The 22,454-nt window shown below is 36.7% G+C and overlaps 1 protein-coding gene and 3 long non-coding RNA genes across 5 annotated transcripts; all 4 read right to left on the bottom strand.

Annotated features, from left to right (window-relative positions):
- Positions 1-9,314: 9,314 nt before the first annotated feature.
- Positions 9,315-9,976, bottom strand: LOC115981374. The gene is made up of 2 exons (XM_031103518.1): positions 9,785-9,976; positions 9,315-9,686 (listed from the first exon to the last, which is right to left on the bottom strand). The coding sequence occupies exons 1-2, from the start codon at positions 9,974-9,976 to the stop codon at positions 9,315-9,317; spliced, it is 564 nt and encodes a 187-aa protein (XP_030959378.1).
- A 3,090-nt stretch (positions 9,977-13,066) lies between these two features.
- On the bottom strand, positions 13,067-18,255 carry LOC115978837. Of its 2 annotated transcripts, none has more exons than XR_004088881.1 (6): positions 17,863-18,255; positions 17,581-17,772; positions 17,429-17,475; positions 16,787-17,270; positions 14,230-14,288; positions 13,067-13,304 (listed from the first exon to the last, which is right to left on the bottom strand). It is a non-coding gene; the product is annotated as an uncharacterized LOC115978837 (long non-coding RNA). The 2 variants fall into 2 exon arrangements; XR_004088882.1 differs by having other exon boundaries at positions 17,581-17,700.
- LOC115978838 lies at positions 15,029-16,555 on the bottom strand. The gene is made up of 2 exons (XR_004088883.1): positions 15,634-16,555; positions 15,029-15,263 (listed from the first exon to the last, which is right to left on the bottom strand). It is a non-coding gene; the product is annotated as an uncharacterized LOC115978838 (long non-coding RNA).
- Positions 18,256-18,774: 519 nt separating the features above from the next.
- LOC115982459 lies at positions 18,775-21,466 on the bottom strand. The gene is made up of 2 exons (XR_004089625.1): positions 21,283-21,466; positions 18,775-19,324 (listed from the first exon to the last, which is right to left on the bottom strand). It is a non-coding gene; the product is annotated as an uncharacterized LOC115982459 (long non-coding RNA).
- Between the last annotated feature and the right edge of the window lie 988 nt (positions 21,467-22,454).

Below are 22,454 nucleotides of genomic sequence, written 5' to 3'. Positions count from 1 at the left end.
AAATTTGAATCATTCTTTCTATTATTGTTTGTTGACTCAAATTTTTTTGTTTTTTGTTTTTGTTTTTGTTTTTGTTTTGTTTTGTTTTTTTTTTTTTTTTTTTTTTTTTTTTTTTTTTTTTTTTTTTTTTTTTTTTTTTTTTTGTAGTGTTGTTCACGTTCCTCTAATATTATCTTCTTACAATTCACCATTTATTATTTTTAGATGAAATGATAAGACTATTGAAAGATTAGTATGACGAAATTTTCTAAGTTGATCTTCTTTTATAATAGGCTGTTTGCTTTTGCTAGGTTGAGATTTTCATAAATAATAGCATACATATGATGTTCCTCAATGTTTTTAACCTACCTTAGATGGGAATTTGGTAGATAAGGTGATTTAAGTAATAATTATGGTGCATGGAGTAGTTTACTAGGATATAAAACATACCAATTCCTTAATCAACATGTTGTCTTGGCAAACCATTAGCAGCTGAATCTTTTAAAATAAAAAAATTCTTAAAGATGGTTATAGGCTTATAGCTTAATAGGTTGGCATGTATTTAATGGTATGTCCACAACATTCATGGTTCTAATCCCTCCTTCCACTCCCCCGCTATAACTATTAAATTACTAGGAAAAAAAAAATCATAAAGATGGTTGTATTATAAGATTTTGTAATGCATCTTCATATATCATGTATAGTATGTAAGTTAAAACCCCAAAAAATATCATAAAATCTAAAACAAAAAATTCTAGAATAACTATATATTTATCATGTAAGGACTTAATTTGTGTCGATCCTAAACTCGTATTGGGTTCGAACGCTAAAGGCCCAAACAATAAATTTGTAGAGCGTGGATATAAAAGAACTAGATTAACTTCAAAAGAAAAACGATTAAACTTAACGCTTCTAGATGGATTAATACAGATATTACGACCAATTTATTCTTGAAACAAGCTAAGTTCTTTATTTCGTAAGATTTTCTTCTAAGCATCAATTGTTTAGAAGTTCCCATCCCTTCTCTTAATGCATTCTTCCATGTTATATACAGCCTTCTTGGTGTCATCTTCACCACACACATGTAGGTTGGATTCAGGGGATCCCTTCCTATCCCATCCAACACGTCCTAGAACCTCCAACCAGCAGCTGTAAGGCTGCTTCATCACTGTTCAGGCATCACCTCTACATTAATGCAGTCAGAGAGTTGGTTGAGAGGTAATTAATGCCGAGACAGTAGTTGTTAAAGATATTTGTTTATCTTTTCTTTCTTACCCTTGCCCTATGTCCCACCTTTAGTGGTAATGTAGCTTCGAAGTGTGTTTGTGACAATACAGCGTTCAGGTCGTCCTCGGACACATATTACCGAGAAGGATTTTGTCCTCGGACGAATATTGGACCCATCTCATGTGATATATACTTCTTTTTTCATTTGGTTCCCCTTATAACCTTATGTGGGCCTCCTCGGATGGTTTAACATCCTCGGATGGGCCACAGGCCCAGTTAACACGATTTTAATAATTATTGATTAACTGGCCCCCACAATAGCCCCTCAAAATCTTGCTTTTCGACTCCTCGGGAGAAAATGTTGATTTTGATGTCACAAGCACATACCCTTTTATGTTTTGGGTATGCTCCTGACGCTTCAGCGTCCCGAGCGTGGCAGCATTAAATTTTGGCGACGCACTTGTCCCCCACGTTCAACGGTAAGATGTAAATCGAATGATGGAGGGTCTGTCTCATTTTGAGAGTGGAAACTTTCCCGCTCATGACCTCTGCACGACTATAAAGGAATTTTCAAATCAATTCTCTTTCTTACCTTCAGCGATCACATAATTCTAGAACTCATACACTAAACCTGTCTTTCTCCTTTTTCGTCGTTTTCCTAGGCATCTACAAATACTAAAATCTTGTCCGAGGACCCTCTTTCAAACCTGTAATTCTTCTTAAAACCTTTTTAGCTTTCATCTTAAACTCGTTTATTTCTCTATGAAACCCTTTAGGAAAGTGGGGAAAGAGGGTAAGTTTGATGTCTAGTTGCGTCCAAGGAAGGTATGAGAAGTTTCTGCGCTAAGTATAGGATCCCCTCAATAGTGGGTATGAGGTATGCAGCCCAGGGGAAATGGGCCGGTGCTAGAAGAACAAGGGAAGTGGTTATTCCCATGATTGCCTTCATAGAAGGCGGGATGACCATCTCCATGGGTACTATTACTAGGAATTACCTTAGGTTCTTTAGGTTATCACCAACTCAGTGTGCCCCAAACATGTTTAGGGTCCTGGGAAGTATAGAAGCCTTGAATGAGAGAATGGACCTAAACCTGACCCATTATGACGTGAATTGTGTGTACAACCTCCACCATTTGAAGGGGTAGGGATATTATCTCAAGTCGAGGTATCCCGTGGTGAAGCTAATTTAGTGCCTTCCCACTTCAAACAAGAACTTAAAGGAGGATTTCCTTATCTTTTCTGGGGAATGGCATGATGGTCTACCATGCCCCATGGAGGAAGAAGAACTAGGTGGGAATGCAGACATGGATTCATAACGTTCGGTTTATACATACATATTTTCCCCTTCTTTTTTTTTTGTTTTTTTGTTTTAAGTCTCAGTATTCTTATCCCTAATGACGCTTCATTTCAATTCAATGATTTTGCAGATAGACGTTCTACCAAGCCCAAACTTAGTTTAGTCAACAAAGCAAGTTTGGACAGGGTGTTAAAAGCCGAGATATATGTGAACAAAGCAGACGGCCAACTCCGGGCAGCCCATTTGATCCTTGGCTACACCCCCCTCTCGTTTGCTTTCCAAGCACCGAAGTGCGTGATCAAAGCCCGCGATCCCCGGCTTCACCATATTAGCGTTGCCTACTAGGGGTTCATCATTCTAGAAGGTGTTCCACTTCCTAAGGACACCTCCCGCACTAAGCCCCTTTTTGTTGCCGCTATCTCAACAGGAGCCTCTTCATCCCAGCTTGCCCTCAGGGAAGAGGAAGTAGAAGAGAAAGAGGAAGAAGAAGAAAAAGAGGAAGAAGAAGAAGAAAATCCAGAGGAAGTTGTAGAACTATCAGACTCCTCGGACGATTTTGGGATTTTCAATCAAACTATACAATCCGAGGAAGATCTCGACGAGATGGGAATACAAAGGAAGCCCCAGAAAAGTCTAATGGAGCTGATAGAGAATCAGCCTGGGAAGAGTGCACTGGGAAAATCAACGCAATCCCAGATTCCTCATTTTCCCACCAGGTCTCCTCCTCCTGCTCCTCATCAACCTTCTCATCAACCTCCCCAGCCGGTTAGAGTTGATGCTGTCGAACTGAAAAGGCGTAGTGAGCAGAAAGGGAAAGATGTGGTAGATACAGGAAAGTCTCGTTCGACCCGCGAAGAAGATGCCCAACGAGTTGCCAAGTAGCAGAAGATTAGCCATACTCTTCAGCAAGGCCAGGAGAGGTCTAACACTCAACCTCTTGAGTCACAAGCCTGGCTGCCAGCACCCATGCATGGTGGGGAGCCCCTACGAGATGATGCATCTATTAGGGACTTCAACGGTGGCATTGGGTGCCACGTAGCCTCGGCTGTAGAGGAGGCTTTGTTACTCCCAAAGGACATGGCCAAAATAAAAAATGCAAGGAAGAATGAACTCATCCTTAACAATAAAAGATATTTGGGAATGGTATAGTGCTAACTCTTTTCTTTTTCTTTTTGCAATCATTACTCACTAATGTGTACTCTTTATTGACTATAGTGTTAATTTCTTCCTTTCAGGTTATCCAAAACACTTTTAGACTGGATGAGATGCTTAATAACTGCTACAATCAGTTAAAAGATGAAAGGAAAAGACGGGCGTCGGCTGTACAAACTTTAACAATATCCGAGCAAAACTTGGTGGACATGAAGAAAAAATTAATTGCTGAGGAGCAAGCTTGCAAAAGCTCTGACTCGGCCTTGGAAGGCTTCCAAAAGCAAGTTGAGGACTAGAGAAAGTGCTTGCGCGAGACAAATGAAGAATTGAAGGCTGCCCGGGAGCAAGTGGCAGTCCTTAAAAAGCACTTAGAGGAAACCCAAAAATTAAGGGAGCAAGCTAAAAAATCCAGAGAGGAAGCCGAGAGGGCAAAGGCTGAGACCGAACAGGTAACGAACGAGGTCGAACAGAAAGGTTACGACCTTGGCGTGGCTGAGACAGAGGAGACCCTAAGGGTAAAGGTGCCAATGGTGTGTCGCATTTATTGCGCCCAAACCTAGTATGAAGCCCTTAACCGAGCTGGGGTTGAGGCTTCATCCGAGTTAAGGAAGGCAGAGAATGTGTTCTATCCTACAGCAATCCGCGCCTCGGATCCTCCATCCACTCAAGCCGAAGACACTCCCTCAACCACTAATCCTAATCAGGAGGCTTTGCCTCAAAATCTTCCTCCCCCTGGCCAACCAGAACCAGCTAAAGAGACTAATGCCCCTCAAGAAGCCTCCTTGGACAAGACTGTAGCAGCTTCTGAGGCAGAGGTAGCCTCTCAAGGCTTTCAACAGGATTTGGCTTCCACAGTCATGCCAGTTAGGGGAGTCACTAAGGACAAGGAGGGAGTCATTACCTCGGAGGCAGATAAATCAGCCAACCAAGCTCCCAAGCTCCAAATTAAGTTGAAAAAATAGGCCTTATTTTACAATTTGATTAGGACTTTTGTAAGGATTTTCTGTCTATTTGCTTATTTTTGTTGCCATTTTATCTTATTTTTGTACTTGTTCGCTCTGTTATCTTAGCTTGAATGGATTCATCTTGACTATCTTTCGTTTGCAAGAGAAAAAATAACTTATACACATTAACAGTTGGCGGTTAAAATGGGTGATAAACATTAATACTATGAGATCTTAGGGAGACATTTTGGATACATATGCATTCCTTCTAATAAATTGAAACTTAAGGGAATTTTCAAAAGTTGGATAAAGTTGGGTCTAAAGTACTTCAGTTATACATTAGATGATGTTCATAGGCTTATTGGGGTTTATATCTTCAATAGATAATTAAAAACCCTGTGAACTTAGGACGATATTTGAGAATCTGTTATTCTGGAATGCATAAGCCCAAGTGGTACTAGCATTTTAATAGCGAGAGGCTGTATTAGTTTCTATGGAACCCACTTAGTGACCTAATAGATTTCACAAGGTATAAATTTCCACTAAGCTTGTGGTTCGAGGACCTGACATAACTTAATTTCTGTTTAATACTTCACAAAATGTCATAGGGTATTAATTTCCACTAAGCTTGTGGTCCAAGGACCTGATATAACTTAGTTTCTGTTTAATACTTCACAAGATGTCATAGGGTATTAATTTCCACTAAGCTTATGGTCCGAGGACCTGACATAACTTAGTTTCTATTTAATACTTCATAAGATGTCATTAGATGTGGAAACATAAGATGCATGATCAGCATAAATTAAAAGAAACCCAAACTAGATTACTTTTATTATTAATAATACCTCTTGAGATTGTTTACATTCCAAGGATGGAGTACAGCTTTTTCATCTAGGTCTTCCAGATAATAGGCTCCTATTCCGGTTACTGAAGTAATCCGATAAGGCCCTTCCTAATTAGACCCCAATTTTCCCCAAGCTGGATTCTTGGTGGTTCCCAGAACTTTCTTCAGCACCAGATCTCCTACCGCTAACGATCTCAGCTTTACATTAGTATCATAGCCTTGCTTGAGTTTATGCTGGTAGTAAGCCAATTGGATCATTGCATTCTCCCTTCGCTCTTCGATCATGTCTAAACTTTTTCCTAACAGCCTATCGTTACTGTCCGAGGAAAATGTACTAGTCCTTAACGTTGGGAATCCAATTTCTAGAGGGATGACGACCTCAGCTCCATAGGTCATAGAAAAAGAAGTCTCTCATGTTGATCGTCGAGGCGTTGTTCGATAGGTCCAAAGAACATGTGGCAATTCCTCCACCCATTTTCCTTTTGCATCATCCAGTCTCTTCTTAAGTCCATTGACTATTACTTTGTTAACAACCTCAGCTTGCCCATTCCCTTGAGGATAGGCAGGAGTGGAATATCTATTCTTTATACCTAAGTCTGAAGAGTATTGCCTGAAGGCCTTACTATCAAATTAAAGGCCGTTATCCGAGATAAGAATGCGCGGAGTTCCAAATCGCGTAACAATATTCTTCCAGATAAACCTCTTAACATCAATGTCTCTGATGTTCGCCAAAGGTTCAGTTTCGACCCATTTAGTAAAATAATCTGTGCCGACTAGCAGATACTTTTTGTTTCCTAAAACTTTAGGAAAAGGGCCGACAATATCTAGCCCCCATTGAGCAAAAGGCCAAGGACTGGACAGAGGGTTAAGAATTCCTCCAGGCTAGTGGATGTTTGGAGCGAATCTCTGACACTGGTCACATTTTCTAACATACTCCTACGCTTCCTTCTGCATATTTGGCCACCAATATCCTTGAGTAATGGCCCAATGTGATAGGGACCTTCCTCCCGTATGACTTCCACAAATACCTTCATGCAGCTCCTCTAGGAGTGACTTTGACATCTCGGGCTGTATACAAAGTAGGTACGGCCCAGAAAAAGACCATTTGTATAACTCTTTGTCCTTAGATAACCAAAACCGAGGAGCTTTCCTTCGTATTTTCTCAGCTTCTATTTTCTTTTCGGACAAGGTGTCACTTTCGAGGAATTTCAATATGGGATCCATCCAGCTCGGCGCTAGATTGACTTGATGAACCTGACGTACGTCCTTTCCTAATGGGGTGAGGGTATACAAATCTTTGACGATTATCACCCGAGGAAAACTCCGTGTTGAAGAGGTGGCAAGGGTTGCCAGGGAATGGGCGTGGGTATTTTCACCTCGGGGGATATGCGACAAGTTAAAAGATTCAAATTTCGTTTGCATAAGCCTAATTTGACTCAAATATCCCTGCATTCTTGGATCTCGGGCTTCCAGTTCTCCTTTCACTTGGCCGATCACCAATCTTGAATCCGAGAATAATTCTGCTACCTTTCCACCCATTTTCTGGACCATACTCATTCCCATCAACAAAACTTCGTATTCTGCTTCGTTGTTAGTAGCCGAGAATCCCAACTTCAAGGATTTCTCAATGATGATCTCTTCAGGGGATATCAAAACTAGCCCCAATCTTGCCCCCCGTTAGTTTGCTGCTCCGTCCACATATACTCTCTAAGAGGAATCGCTTTGTGTGGAGATCAGACCAACCGACTTTTCATCCATGTCACTTTGCTTTATGTTAGCTTCTTCTGGACACTCGACGAACTCAACTACCAGATCAGCAAGGACTTGGCCTTTCACAGAGGTGCAAGGCATATACTTGATGTCGAAAGCACCTAGGATTGTGCCCTACTTAGCAATTCTCCCAGTATAATCTTCACTTCTAAGTATGGACTTGAGAGGTAGCTGAGTTAAAATAACCACAGTATGGGCCTGAAAGTAATGTGGAAGTTTGCGTGTTGCATGGACCACCGCCAAGATGGCCTTTTCCAATGATAAGTATCTCACCTCAGTTCATGAAGGGACTTACTTAAGTAATAAACTGGTCTTTGGACGCCGCTGTCCTCTCGTATTAAGCAAAACTAATTGCATGAAGGGCAATTGCCAAATAAACAAACAGGACCTCATCCACCTCAGGACTAGACATGATAGGCGGCCTGGACAGGTATTCTTTCAACTGTTAAAATGCCACAGAACACTCCTCAGTCCATTCAAATCATTTCCACTTATGCAGTAGAAGGAAAAAGGGACGGCACCTCTCGGCCGACCTGGAGATAAATCGGTTCAAAACAGCAGTCATTCTAGTCAATTTCTGCATTTCTTTTGGATTCCGAGGTGCTTATAAATCGTTGATGGCCTTAATCTAATCTGGGTTCATCTCAATTCCTCTATGAGTCACCATGTACCCCAAGAACCTCCTAGAGCCTACACCAAAGGAACACTTTGAATCATTCAGACGTAGCTTATGCTTTCTCAGTATTCCAAAGATGTTCATAAGATCTTCCACATGCTCGGACACCACTTTACTCTTCACTACCATATCATCGATATAGACTTCAATGTTTCTTCCCAGTTATGGTTCGAACATTTTAGTCATCATCCATTGATAAGTCGATCCTGCATTTTTCAAACCAAAGGGCATCACTTTATAATGATAGTTTCCAATAAGGGTGACGAAAGTCGTCTTCTCTTGATCGTCCAATGCTAGCGGTATTTGGTGATATCCTTGAAAAGCATCCAAAAAACTCATCTGAGGATGACCAACGGTTGCATCCACCAACTGGTCTATCTTCAACATGGGAAAAGGATCCTTGGGATAAGCCTTATTGAGGTCCGTGAAATCCACGCACACTCGCCACTTTCCCGTCTTCTTCTTTACCACCATCGTATTGGCTAACCATTGAGGGTAAAAAACTTCTTTGATAGCCCCAGCCTGCTTGAGCTTGGCCACCCCACTTCTGATAGTTTCAGCGTGCTTTTTTTATGGTCTCCTAGGTGACTGTCTTTTCGGAATAACGGAAGGATTCACGTTGAGTCGATGACAAATGAAATTCGGATCTACACTTGGGGCTTCATATGGGCTCCATGCGAACACATCTACATTTTCTCTGAGGAATTCCAGCAATCGCTCATTCTCTTGCAAATGCAGTTTAGCCCCAACCTGGAAAAATCTTTCCGGATCATCAGTAACAATTACCCCTTCCAAATTTTCACACTTTACCTCGTTGGCTGGTCCATCTAAGGGTAATGCTGGGGGTTTTAGTTGCTATAATCTATTATCGGCGGTAGTCGAGGTCTCTGCCTCTCGCCGATGTTGTATAGCCGTTACCAGGCACTATCGAGCTGCAACCTGGCTTCCTACTATCTCCAATACTTGGCCTCCAGATAGGTACTTCACTTTCTGATGTAGAGTAGATGAGACTGCTCCTAGGGTATAAAGCCAAGGTCTGCCCATAATGGCCATGTATGGAGAGAAAACGTCTACAACAATGAAGTCCACCTCCACCACTTCCATACCGATTTGCACAAGTAGTCTGATCTGTCCCCTTGGAATGACCATCCTTCCCTCAAAACTCACCAGAGGGGAACTGTAGGCTACCAAGTCCTCATGCTTCAAACCTAGCCCTTTATACAAATCTAGGTACATTATATCAACAGTACTACCTTGATCAATCATCACCATTTTTACATCGTACCCACTAATTCTCAGCGTGACCACCAGAGCATCATCATGGGGCTATATGGTTCCAACCTTGTCCTCATCCGAAAAGCCCAAAATTAAGGGGATGTCCACCCTGGCTCTTTTCAACGCTTGGCTATGCTCCTCGGCCGGAGGTCAGAACACCGACAGTACCCTGGAAGCACAAGATCCAGTCTTCCCTAGGGCGGCAAAAATAACATTTATTGTGCCAAGGGGAAGTTTTGAAGAAGCGTCCCCACGCATCTCTAAGCCTGCCTGGCTTACCCTACCACTGGAATGATGCAAGAGTTGCTTCAATTTCCCCTCTCGAACCAGCTGCTCTAAATAGTCCCATAAATTCCTGCAATCTTCCGTCGTATGCCCATAATCCTGATGATAGTGGCAATAAAGGTTCGGGTTTTGTCTCTTAGGCTCTCCTGCCATCTTGTTTGGCCATTTAAAAAAGAGCTCGTTCTTTATCTTCTCCAATACCTGCTGCACTAGCTCCCGAAACACTGCATTAACCATCTGGGTGTCAACAAAACCTGATTGCCAACGAAGTCTTTCCGAGGTCGGTTACTATTGTAACGGTCCAACCTGAAATCCCTCCTCTCCTAAGGGATTACCTTAGTCTTTCCTTTTCCCTGAAGTTGGTCTTCTTCTACTTTTCTATACTTGTCAATCTTATCCATTAATTGGTGTACACTGGTAATAGGTTTACCAGTTAGAGATTTCCTTAAATCATGCTCGGCTAGAAAACCAGCCTTGAAAGTACTTATAGCCACATCATCATGCTCTCCCTCTATTTCGTTAAACATTTCCTAGTATCTATCTGAATAAGTTTTAAGAGTCTCGCCCTCTCGCATGGACATAGACAGCAAGGATCCCAAAGGCCGAGGAACCCTACTGCAAGTGATAAAGCGAACGCCAAAAGCCCGGGTAACCTTTTTGAAGGACTCAATAGAGTTGGCCCTTAAACTGTTAAACCATCTCATTGCCACCGGACCCAAACTTGATGAAAAGACCTTGCACATCAAGGCCTCATCCCTAGAGTAGATAGCCATCCTTTGGCTAAAATGGCTAACATGTTCTACTAGGTTTGTTCGACCATCATATAGGGTAAATGTAGGCTGGTGGAATCGTCGAGGAAGAATCGCATCTTCTATATTCCTTGTGAAGGGTGATTTTGAGACTTAGCTTAACGCTTTGTTCATGGCGTTGTTCCCCAAGCCCTTGCTAGGCAGGCTTTTGCACCTATGTCGATGGCTATGCTCCTCTTCAAAGGAAAAAGTCTCACTAGGTGGAGTTCTGGATCTCCGCCTATAACTAGCTCTATTCATCTCCTCGGATGATGGTTCGGAGCTAGGCCGGGAACGTCCTCGCCTGGCGTGGTGCAACTCTCTTTTTAACTCGTCAATTTCATGTTGCAGGTCCCTGTCATTCTTTGCATGGGAAACATGACTCTTCCCATGGGAGTGACTTTTGGTGGTATGAGTTGTGCACACACTCCCCTCACGGCCTTCTCTCCGTTCGAGACTCCGGTGTGGATTACCATGCTGGGAGCCTCTTAACTCTGCTTGGTGTGGGTTGGCATCTACCTGATGTGGTCCTACTGCGTAGTGATGTGGACCTACTTCCTCCATCATGAACGTTGAACCAAATTTCTTTTACTCTAAATCAAGCTCTTCCCACAGACGGTGCCAATTGTAAAGACTCAATTTGTGTCGATCCCAAACTCATATTGGGTTCGAACGCTAAAGACCCAAACAATAAATTTGTAGAGCGTGGATATAAAAGAACTAGATTAACTTGAAAAGAAAAACAATTAAACTTAACGTTTCTAGATGGATTAATACAGATATTACGACCAATTTATTCTTGAAACAAGCTAAGTTCTTTATTTCGTAAGATTTTCTTCTAAGCATCAATTGTTTAGAACTTCCCATCCCTTCTCTTAATGCATTCTTCCATATTATATACTGCCCTCTTGGTGTCATCTTCACCACACACGTGTAGGTTGGATTCAGGGGATCCCTTCCTGTCCCATCCAACACCTCCTGGAACCTCCAACCAGCAGCTGTAAGGCTGCTTCATCACTGTTCAGGCATCACCTCCACATTAATGCGGCCAAAGAGTTGGTTGAGAGATAATTAATGCAGAGACAGCAGTTGTTAAAGATATTTGTTTATCTTTTGTTTCTTACCTTTGACCCCATGTCCCACCTTTAGTGGTAATGTAGCTTTGAAGTGTGTTTGTGACAATACGGCGTTCAAGTCGTCCAAGGACACATATTGCCGAGAAGGATTTTGTCCTCGGACGAATATTGGACCCATCTCGTGTGATATCTACTCCTATTTTCATTTGGTTCCCCTTATAACCTTATGTGGGCCTCCTCAGATGGTTTAACGTCCTCGGATGGGTCACAGGCCCAGTTAACACGGTTTTAATAATTATTGATTAACTAGCCCCCACATATCACATGTAGCAAAAGTATTTCCATTAGCTAGCCATGTTTTAAAATTTTAAAAACTTTTATTAATTAAGCGATTACATTCAACCTAGTCAAACAAATTTAGGTTTTCTGTATTCTATCATATGATCTTGACAAGTGAGCAAATTCCAACAGTAGAACCTATGTGAAATGATAATTGTGTGTAAAGTATGGCTTTTAATCTATTTAGGTTTCATTAGTGCAAAAAATCTCAACTCTAACTACAGCAAGCCCCTTTAATTACTAAATTTTCAAAAAATCATTACTAGCAGAACTACTATCATTTTATTTGAGAAAACATTTTATTTTATATTCCTAATGCCTATTGTCATTGTCAAGAGTTTTGTAACTCGATAGTATAACTTTTTCTTCTTTACTAGGAAAACTATAGTCCAAATCTCATATCTCTAATTGTTATTCAAACTAGTATTTAACCCGCGCATTGCGCGGGATCATTTTATGAATTAGAAAACAATCAGCTTAAAATAGGGAAGGGGGTGGATGGTTAGTTGTTCAAATAATGATGTTCATGTGTAGGTGTTCTTCTAAAAGACAAACATAACTTAGCATCAACACATGATCTAGAGAAAATGTTAATTGAAATCTCATAAGTTCTAACTAATTGATTCAAGGTTTTTTTATACCCTCCTTATCAAGGATTAATAAATTAATAAGTCTTAAACTATCGAAATCTTGCAAATGTCCATAAAGCAATTGGTTTTATGGAAGATATGCTCAATCTGTTTGTTGGGAAAGGTCCTTAAAAGATATTCCTTCAATAATTTAAAAATATAAATATAAAAAAAAGAAAAAGGTTGTAATGTTTGGTTGCTAAGAGAATTAATCATAAATTCCAGAATTTTGTTGCTAATATGCCAAATTCATGACACATTAGTGTCTAGATTGGCATAGCAATCAAATTGGTTCATTTTGCAAACTTTAAAGATAACTATTACTTATGAAGCACTACTAATTAATACCACGTTTATGTCCCTTCTTCAACCTGAAATTTTGCCCAAAATATGGAGTTTGGACCATTCATTCAACACACAAAATATTATGTTCTCTCTAACAATACCCACATTTACTATTCCATACCATCCAACTAATTGCTTTCACGTGTTAAAAACATGGGGAAAATAGCACTAAGTTGAAAATTCCATAGGATCATTAACAGACAGATTTTAAAATGGTCTTTAACCGTGATTAGATGTCCATATTTTATTGGTGTAGCAGAATTTTTAGCAAATTTTTAGTCATTATTTCATTTTCATAATGACTAATAAAGTATCTATATATAAATAACTTTCTCAATAAAAATAAGTATCTGCAATCGGCCACATTGGTTGCTGCATACACTATCTACCATTAATATAAAAGTTTAAAGTATCTAACCCTAGTAATTATGCAGATAGAGTGGAATATTAACTAAAATCTAAGAGATAATCAACTTTGTATAAAAAACATTACACTTTCAGATTTCAAAGATCTACAATTTCAATCACTCTTCAAAAACAGCAAAACAGGTAGGATGGAAAACAGAAACTGAAAATTAAATTGAATTCTGTATTACACATTCTCTTTCTATTTCTTTGCTTCAAATTCAGGTCCCCAAAAAGAAAGTTATTGGAACCCAATCCACCACTCTTTTTGATCTGTATAACAAAAAAAGTAAATCGCAAGCACATTATGCTGTTAAAAATCAACTTCTCAATTTCATAATGTCTTCCTTTATTTTAACTCAATAAGAAACTTTGTAAGTGTACTATCTTACATAGGTCTAAAGCAAATTTGAGAGAAGCCAGGATGGATGGACAATAGAAAGAAAACATGAGTTCCATTTTGATCATTGAAGAAAATGCAATTCCTTTTATACCCAGTAAACTCTTCAGCCGAAATCAGTAAACAAAAATCATTACCCAAAACAAAAGTTCGATCACCCATGTTTTTTTTTCCAACTCCCATTGACTCCACTCTTCATCCAGCTTATACACTTTCAAAGTAACCACTTTGGGACCAAAGATAACAAAAATGGCAGAGTCATTTACATTAGTTCAAGGCTAATTGGGAAACATAACTACATTATTGGCAGACCCACATTCAATCTGAGTTTATGGTTTGGAACATTAAAAAATCTTATGGAGAAACAATAATCACAGAAAAATGTATCATTAAGATAAACAAACAAAGGGAAGAAAAATCTCTTCAAAAAACAAAGTAGAGAAACAAACAAACAAAGATGGCGTAAATCGAATGGACGCTGTTTCTTAGGAAGATACAAAGAGAGGTATTGTGCAAATGTTACACTGTTTCTTAGGAAGATACAGATTCTCACCAAAACTAAATGGAATCATAGATTCTCACCAATGTGTCTTATATTTATTTGATTTAGCACCTCTTGAAAGCAAGGAAAAGCTTTCAAATCACCATATTGAACGTATTATGTTCTTATAATACAACAAATAACCAAAACAAATAGGGCGAATTGCAATTGTATTCAATTTTCAAAATTACGAATTCTGCAACCCAAAACTACAAAACTTACATAGCAATCAGTGACTAAAATTATTTGAAACTTACACGAATCAACATGCTGCTTCCGCATAATACTGATCTTGGACAAAAATAATCTAGCATAACTGAATTCAGAGAGAGAAAGAAAGAATTGTATATCAAAACGGTGTGTGGGTATTCATAATCTTGCAAGTTTAATAAGAATTTGGAAACTTTCCCCTGTGCTCATCAAGCCAACAAAATATATAAAAAGCAAAAACAAATATATAGAATGTTTGACTATGGCAAAGAAATAAGGAACCAAGCCAACAAAAACTTAGGCATACACTGCCAAAAAATATATATATATATATATATGGCATACACTGCCAAAAAAAAAAAATATATATATATATATATATTGGCTTCTTCTAATTACCTTCCACGGCCTTAGGATGCTATCTTTTTTAAAAAGTGATGTGCAAAACTTTTCTTTTTTAAAAAGAGATGCAAATGATAAATAAAATAAAAAAGAATTCAACACAATATATAACTTTAACAAAAAACTCACTGAAACCTTGACCATTAGAAAGAAACAGATATTGGCAAACAAAGAATAGATGAAAAAAAATATTTTCAGAAACTAAGTAGGATAAAAATAAATGTATAAAAAGTTCTTAAGAAGCACTTTAATTTATCAATCACAGTACCTTATACCTTTTAGGTTGATGACACGAACAAAAGTGACAACATAACTAACAAAAATTTATTAGGTTATCAATATTTTGCATATTCAAACTTCCTAACAATGGGGAAAGAAATACCCTTTCTTTATCCCAGATTTAGGCCTCTTATAAACTTCATTTTCCTCTTTTTGTAACAATGACATCACCACCTTAACAAAAACAGTTCCCATGAATCAAAATTCTTAAGAAAATCTAAATATCCCCATAAAGTAATCTCCAAAAGGATTATAAGCAGAGCACTTACCTATAGGACTGCTATATTATCAGTGGTATACTTAGGCTTCCCAAGCATTAGTGGTATACTTTTTCCTTATTCCCATATCTACATCAGATTGGCTGAAATTACATACATGAATTCTACTTGATGCAAATGCACTACAAAAAATTATTGGGATTGGACCATGATTTCCCTAGCACAACAAATCCATATGAGTCACATAATTACAGGAGAGACATTAGTATATACATAAAGTGCAATATTACAAATAGAACTCAATTTAGAAGTTGCTTTTGGCTCATTTAAAAATTTTCCAAAAAGAATAACTTGCCTTGCTATCAGCCCCATCAGCCCTATCAGCCATATCTTCAGCTAAATAACATACTACATATCCTTTTGTCTTTCTCTATTAATATTTTTATGTGACTAAGCATTTGTAGTAGTTACATTACCTCAAATTCAAAATATATATGATAAATCATTGTTAGATACTTCTGCAACTTAAAACCATGTTATCACCCAACTAACCTGACATTCTAAATCCAATCATTAATAGAATTAATGATTGGCCAACCAACTGCAAAGGGGGAGGTTTCTCAACAAACAAAAAAATTAAACCTGCAAAGGGGGAGAGATTATTATCAAAAGCAAATATGTGTTGGCCATCTTTTTAAAATGGGCTGCTCAATTTATTTGTAATCTTCATCTCAATTGAACATAGATCATAATTTCCTTAAACACCTGGAAATGTAATGATTTGTAAACACAATTTGACTAATGGAATTGTAATGATTCATATATCATTATTTTCAGCCTCCTTGAAACTTTCAATATACATTCTCTATGGAAAGATGCACTTACTAATATATCCTTATTAATCTGTCAATATGATTATCTTCTCAAAAATTTAAAATATATACCTAAAGAAGTCATACCTTGAAAATGTACCTTTTTTGAACCTTCAATCCAAGTGATGCAAATGCATCAACAATTATTTAAGATTTCATCCAATAATTAGAATGCAACATACATATGAAAGCCATGAATCAGTGCTTTACTAAAATAGCAAACTATCAATATCACATCCAATATTGTTTATTTGTAAGAAAGATGAACAGTTTAATAACAAAATAAATAAACAATAAAATTGGTATATGGGAGAGTTAGAATTTCTATTAGACTTAGAATGTGCAATATTGTAAGTATCCAATAGTATTATACTCAAATGTAAAAATTGCCTACTCACTATCCATTTGTATGAGAGGAGGGAGAGCCATTGTCAGAAGATTACAAAAATACTAAGGAAGTAGAGATCTATCTCAATTTGATAGGAAAACACAAACCCAAGATTCACCTTTCAATCAAAAATATGAACACAAACAAAATATATAAATTTATGAACATAGTCAAAGGTATTTGGGCAAGTGATAGCTTAAGAACTAAAGAGAGATCACAGACCCCCTAAAAAACATATTATGAAGATCTAAATTTCTAATCTCTTCCACTCATTTATCCTGGTAATCAATCAGAAATAAATTTAAATAAAATACTTTGCATGAGCAACATTGGACATGCATCACTTCCAATGCTTTATCAACTAATTTGAAGATTTAATTGAAATAAACATAAAAGCAAAGCAAAGCAAGAGCAATAGCAAAATCAAAAACCAAACCCAACATACTGTATTGTCTTCCCAACAGTCAGATGATTCTGGCGAAATCCCATTAAGAGAAAATCACCGTAGCCTCTCTCCAACGGAACCATCTTAGTCCTTGAATCTTGATCTGTTCTAATATCCCATTTGTTGGCTTGCAAAAAAAGGAGAACACGACCTCTAAGCAAACATTGTAAATGCCCACCCAGACCTTGTAAATGCCATGAGAGGCAGTCTCCTAGATTTGAGTGGGGATTTCTGTGGTTTTGAAGTGTTTATTGAGATTGTGCAACGAAGAAGAAGAAATATGGGTTTTAAGAGACAGTGGTGTTTGAAGCAATGAATTGGTATTAACGCTTAAGGGAAGTTATTTAGCTTTGATTGAAGCGTTGTTAGTTTAGGCAGCATCTTTAGGGATGAAAAGTTATGTGGGTCTGAAACATATATACTGAAACTGTTCAATCCGCAAAATGAACAGGCACCATTGTTTGGAAACTAAATAAGTAAACGACTGAAAAAGGAACAATGAGAAATGAGAAAAAGTCACATGACGCAATGAGAAATAGTCAATAAAAAATCTAACCCAAAGTACCAATCCATTAAAACTACAAACTTTGAAACACAAATTGAAAGAGATTTCAATAAAGGGAAAAAAAGACCTAACTGTACCCATTCTTCTTAGACTTTGGGTTGCCTCAAAGGCTTGGCCTTTCCACCTACCAACCCAGAAATAAATAAAGAAACAAAAACAAAGAGTGCAGTTGAGATCGCATAGTGAATCTATACTTGAAAAAAATCAACAGAGAGTCAAAGGAACCTACCCAATAATAGCTCTGGCGGTACGACGGCAGAAGAAATAAAGTTTCCTTGTGGTTGGAGGCCGACGGTAGTACCGGCCCTGAGATGTCTGTCTTTCTTCCCTGTGCCTTAACAACGCATCACTATTAACAACGCATCCTTTCAGTAATTTCTCTCTTCTCTTTTAAAATCCAAACCAAATGTAACCCAAATACCTAAATAAAAATCAATCCAACCAAAATTCTCAAAACTAATTCAAATTTCATACCTAGATCTAAGAAAGAAAGGAAAAAAAAAAAAATTACCGGTGCTAGTTCTCTCTATCTCCGCATCTCAATTCCTGCATGCACCTTTAGGTTACCGGTGCCGGTTCCGGTGGTCTAAGTCTGGCAAGGGATGGTGATGGCCGGCCGCACGAACTCTGTCTCTCCCCTGTATCGCAAGCTTTTTTTTTTCTCTCCTTCCCTTTCTCTGTATCGCTCGTGTTTTTTTAGTTGCAAGCCTTTTTTTTTTTTTTTTAATTTTATTTTAACCGTTTTTTTTTATATACTCATAGAACATCAAACGGTGTCAAGTTGTCAAGCAATATAATTTTTCGCTTCTTATTTGTAAACGTGGCAGCATTTTAAGTTATCTTTTTTTTCTATACGTGTCAGTTTTTGAAGGGGGCATTTTTGCTAACGTGTCAACACCTGGTTAAAAGCTTCTGCTTTTATATATTGTACTAGTCGCTAACCCGTGCGATGCACGGGAAAACTATTGAAAATAAGATTTTAAAAAGAGAATTTTATTAATTTTAGTTTATATCAAATATTTATTTATGGTAGTTTAAAATATTATTTTAAATCTTCATTTCATTTTATTTTAGTTGGAATAACTTATATAATTAATTGAAATGCTTATAAATAAGAGATGACATTAATAATATACTATATATAGTTAGTGATTATTCAAGATATCATTCAAATATGACAATTTTTTGGTTTTAAAAAAAGAACAATATTAATGCATTTAAACACAAAATACTATATTGTTCAATAGATATTACAACTTTAAAACTAAAACATGAGTAGTAATTTTTAATGGATTGGGGTAATAGCACAACTTTTAATAGAAAAAAAAAATATTTGATTTAAAATTTTTTGGAGTATCACTATAGTAAAAATGCCGAAAGGAAGCAAGAAATTCCACTAAAAAATGCTACAAATACATTTGGGTTTTTTTTTTTTTTTTTTCAATGAGCAGGTACATTACTGTTTAGTAGAGTCTTAATACATGGGGGATACTCCTCCATCCAATACATCATTGTCTAGCAAACCCAGCTAGTTCTTTGCTTCAAATGCTATCTTCTCTGTTGGTCCGTTTGTTCAAGGAGCCACAAGAGAAAAATATATTCCTAATAGAAGAACCAACTACCAAGTAGTAACTACCAAGTAGTCTAACATCATTAAGGATGTGGCCAATGCTCAAATTGGTAGGTCCAGCTAACTTGCCTTTGGTTTCGATTTGACCATAATAGCCAACCTCCACCGCAACTAATACAATCAACTGGATTGGTTAAAACAATTATCAAATACTGGGAGTATAAAAATACAATCAACTGGATTGGTTAAAACAATATATCACATACTGGGAATATAAAAATACAAAACTTGGTATTATGTATATTTAAATATCATTGCAGGCTTCTTGAATTCCACCCATCACAAAAGCCACGGCTTACATCAAATTGGCCTTTGAAATTTTGATCTCCTTCATCCCTGGAACCTGGAAAATCAAATTTCTGGACTAATTGAAAATTTGTAAATATTTCCAACTATCTTCTAACGATGAAATTATTATATCTTTTCAAGAACAAAAAGGAAAACAAAGACCAAACGTACTATGTAGCAAATTTGAAACCTATCACCAAGAAAAAGAATTAAACCTATTGGAAATTCATTAATTGGTACCAATGCAAGTAATTGGTACGCTAAAATATATTGATGAGTAGATAATGGTGACGATGAGAGAATAAAACTTTATAGGAAAAAAATAATATGAATAAATTACTTGTGTATGCTTTGAAGTTACTACCATATCTATCAAAATTTTGAGGAGAAAAATAGAATGAAGTTACTTGTGTATGCTTTTATTATTGATGCAACGATTTCTCTAATGTTAAAGTGAAAAAATAATATTCACTCTCACAACAACTCAAAACATTTACTTAATATATTATATCATCCATACCATCTAGCCACCACTTCCATTCCGGGTGATCATCTCTAACCACCCTCTAAAATTTTGTGGTTGCCTATGTTTCCGGCCCAACACAAAATTCTACTCCCCACCTTTAAACAAAACTTCACAACTTCGCAAATAATTCTTGTCACATTTAGAGATCTCAAATCAACAATTTTCATTGTAGAAACCAAAATACACACTCAGTAGTTCCACCACTATAAATTATACAACAAATTGAGCTATAGCAAATATTGGTAACACAAAATCTCATAAAGGATTTAAAAGTATATTCCAAGAGGAAAAAAACAACAAATTTTTAATACAAATAGTTAGAGTCTACCTTTTAATTTGGAGTATGTACATGTTTTCTTAAAGAATATAATCGTGTGAAACTTGAAAGCAAGTTCAAAGAATAGGTGCAACACATAAAAGCCAGTCATTCATTTAAGTTGGAGAAAAAAAATCCATCCTAGTTCAATTGAAAAAGCATAAAAAAAAATGACAGTCATGTTTTTACATCACACAAAAAATGACATTGAGAAATAAGGCCAACAAATACATCTCACCCTGATTAAATCAACAACACATCATCACATTCCCTACTTATCTTCCTTCTTACCACTCTCCATGTATTATGACTTCTAGAACAACAACAAAAAATCACTTACAAATTTTATCAAACGGCTTGTGTACATGTAAGAAAAAAAAACTTAATGAAAAGAGAGAATTTTAAAAAGAAAAGAGAGTACCATGTTGCAGCAACACCAGCATCTAAGCATTCTATCAAACACATGTTCAGCAATCTCAAACAACTATACTAACCAACCCCAACCTTCAAAAAAAATTCCCACGAAATCCAAAATAGTGGCAGCCCCAACATAACATTCCATAGGCTATCATATAATAAGATCCAGAGATTATAATAATTTATAAAAAGGGAAAACCAATGTAAATGAAGACGACAGTAACACTACATATCAAACCAAAACAAAGCCAAAATTGAAATCAAATAGAAGAATCCCAGGAAACAAAAATCCAATAAAAATTGCATAACCAAAAAAAGGGAAAAAGAAAATCCAAACCAATGTAAAATGAAGATGAGAAAAACACTATATATCAACTAAAACAAACCCAAAATTAAAACCAAATAGAAGAATCCCAAGAAACCAAAAATCCAATAAAAATTGCACACAAAAAAAACGGAAAAAGAAAATCTAATTACAAAAATTTTGTGATTGTTCTTTGCCATAGATTTGACAACAAAGTAAGAAGAAGAAAACGTGGAAATCTGCAAAGAAAAAAAAAAAAAAACTTAAATCCAGAGCAACCCGCAACCCACAACCACAAACCAACAAAAATTCCATGAAAACAAAAACAAAAAAACTTAAATCCAGAGCAACCCACAACCACAAACTAACAAAATTCCATGAACAATTGAAGTGGATAGAAAGAGAGCAATATATAGAAATAAAGGAGAGTAAAAAACATGTTTTAATTACCTCAAAATAAAACATGATGGGCTAGATTGAGCGATGATGGAGAGGCAAAGAGAAATCGATGTAGTGGCGGTGATCCATGGCGGCATCAGCGGCGGGAGGATTGAGTTTTGGCATATATTAGAAAACAGAGAGGTTTTGGGGTTTAGACGTGAAGGCTGAAGAGGGAGTTGTAACTTGGATTAGGGTTATAATTTGATAATCTATAATATATATATATATATATATATATATATAAAGTTAAGAAGAATTAAAAAAAAAAAAACGTTAAGAAGAATTTAAAAAAAAAAAAAAAAAAGAAGAAGAGGTGACGTGAAAGGATTAGGGTTATAATTGATAATCTATATATATATATATATATATATAATTATTAAGAAGAATTAAAAAAAAAAAAAAAAAAAGAGTGACGTGGAAAATTGTGGAGCTAGCAGAGGCTTTGGTTTTATATATATATATAGATTAGATTAGATTAGATTAGATTAGATTAGATGACCCCTTGACTCGCTCTTTTTTTTTTTTTTTTCCCTAGGAAGTCAAGTAAACAAAATAAATAAAACTCTTCTGGGAGAATTTTAAATGACTAATATGCCCTCCATTGACTTGCCATTTTAGAAAATCTAGTAAACACAACTTTTATACATATGAACCCTTGACTTGCCTTTCTTTTTTTCTATTTTTTTTTTTTTTTTCTAGGAAGTCAAGTAAACAAAAGTTATAAGGATATATGGGCCAAAATGGCCAAATACCACAAATTTTTGAAATAATTTGTAAAAAAACAATATTTCGGAACTATATAGGGAAATATCACTTTTTATGGAACTCGAGTTTCTTAAACTCGAGTTCCTAGGAGTTTTGCCACCGTGGCGCTGCTGAGGTGGAAATTAGGCCATTAAAAAATGCTTCTTTTTTTGTTTCCTAAGGTACTCGAGACTGAGCTCGAGTACCTTGTAAGGAACTCGAGTTTAATAAACTCGAGTTCCTTATAACATTTTTTTTTTTTTTTGGTTGTTGTTGTTGTTGTTGTTGTTGTTGTTGTTGGGATTATTGACAAATAAACATAAACATAAAAATAAGTAGCTTTTTTTTATGTTTTTATTTATTTAAATAGAAGTATTGTAAAATATAGAGATTTTAATTTCAAAATATGAATTTAATTTCTACATTAAGTAAAACTG

Source organism: Quercus lobata, chromosome 3, assembly GCF_001633185.2.
Source record: "Quercus lobata isolate SW786 chromosome 3, ValleyOak3.0 Primary Assembly, whole genome shotgun sequence".
NCBI classification, from domain to species: Eukaryota; Viridiplantae; Streptophyta; class Magnoliopsida; order Fagales; family Fagaceae; genus Quercus; species Quercus lobata.
This window is presented reverse-complemented; position numbering and strand designations above follow the sequence as displayed.

Bases quoted from the DNA above. Each gene is read 5' to 3' on its own strand.
- LOC115981374 (XM_031103518.1), bottom strand. From the start codon at position 9,976: ATGTTTAACGAAATAGAGGGAGAGCATGATGATGTGGCTATAAGTACT. The intron at 9,687-9,784 runs GTAATCCCTTAG...GTTGACACCCAG, and splicing joins AGGGAAAAGGAAAGACTAAG to ATGGTTAATGCAGTGTTTCG.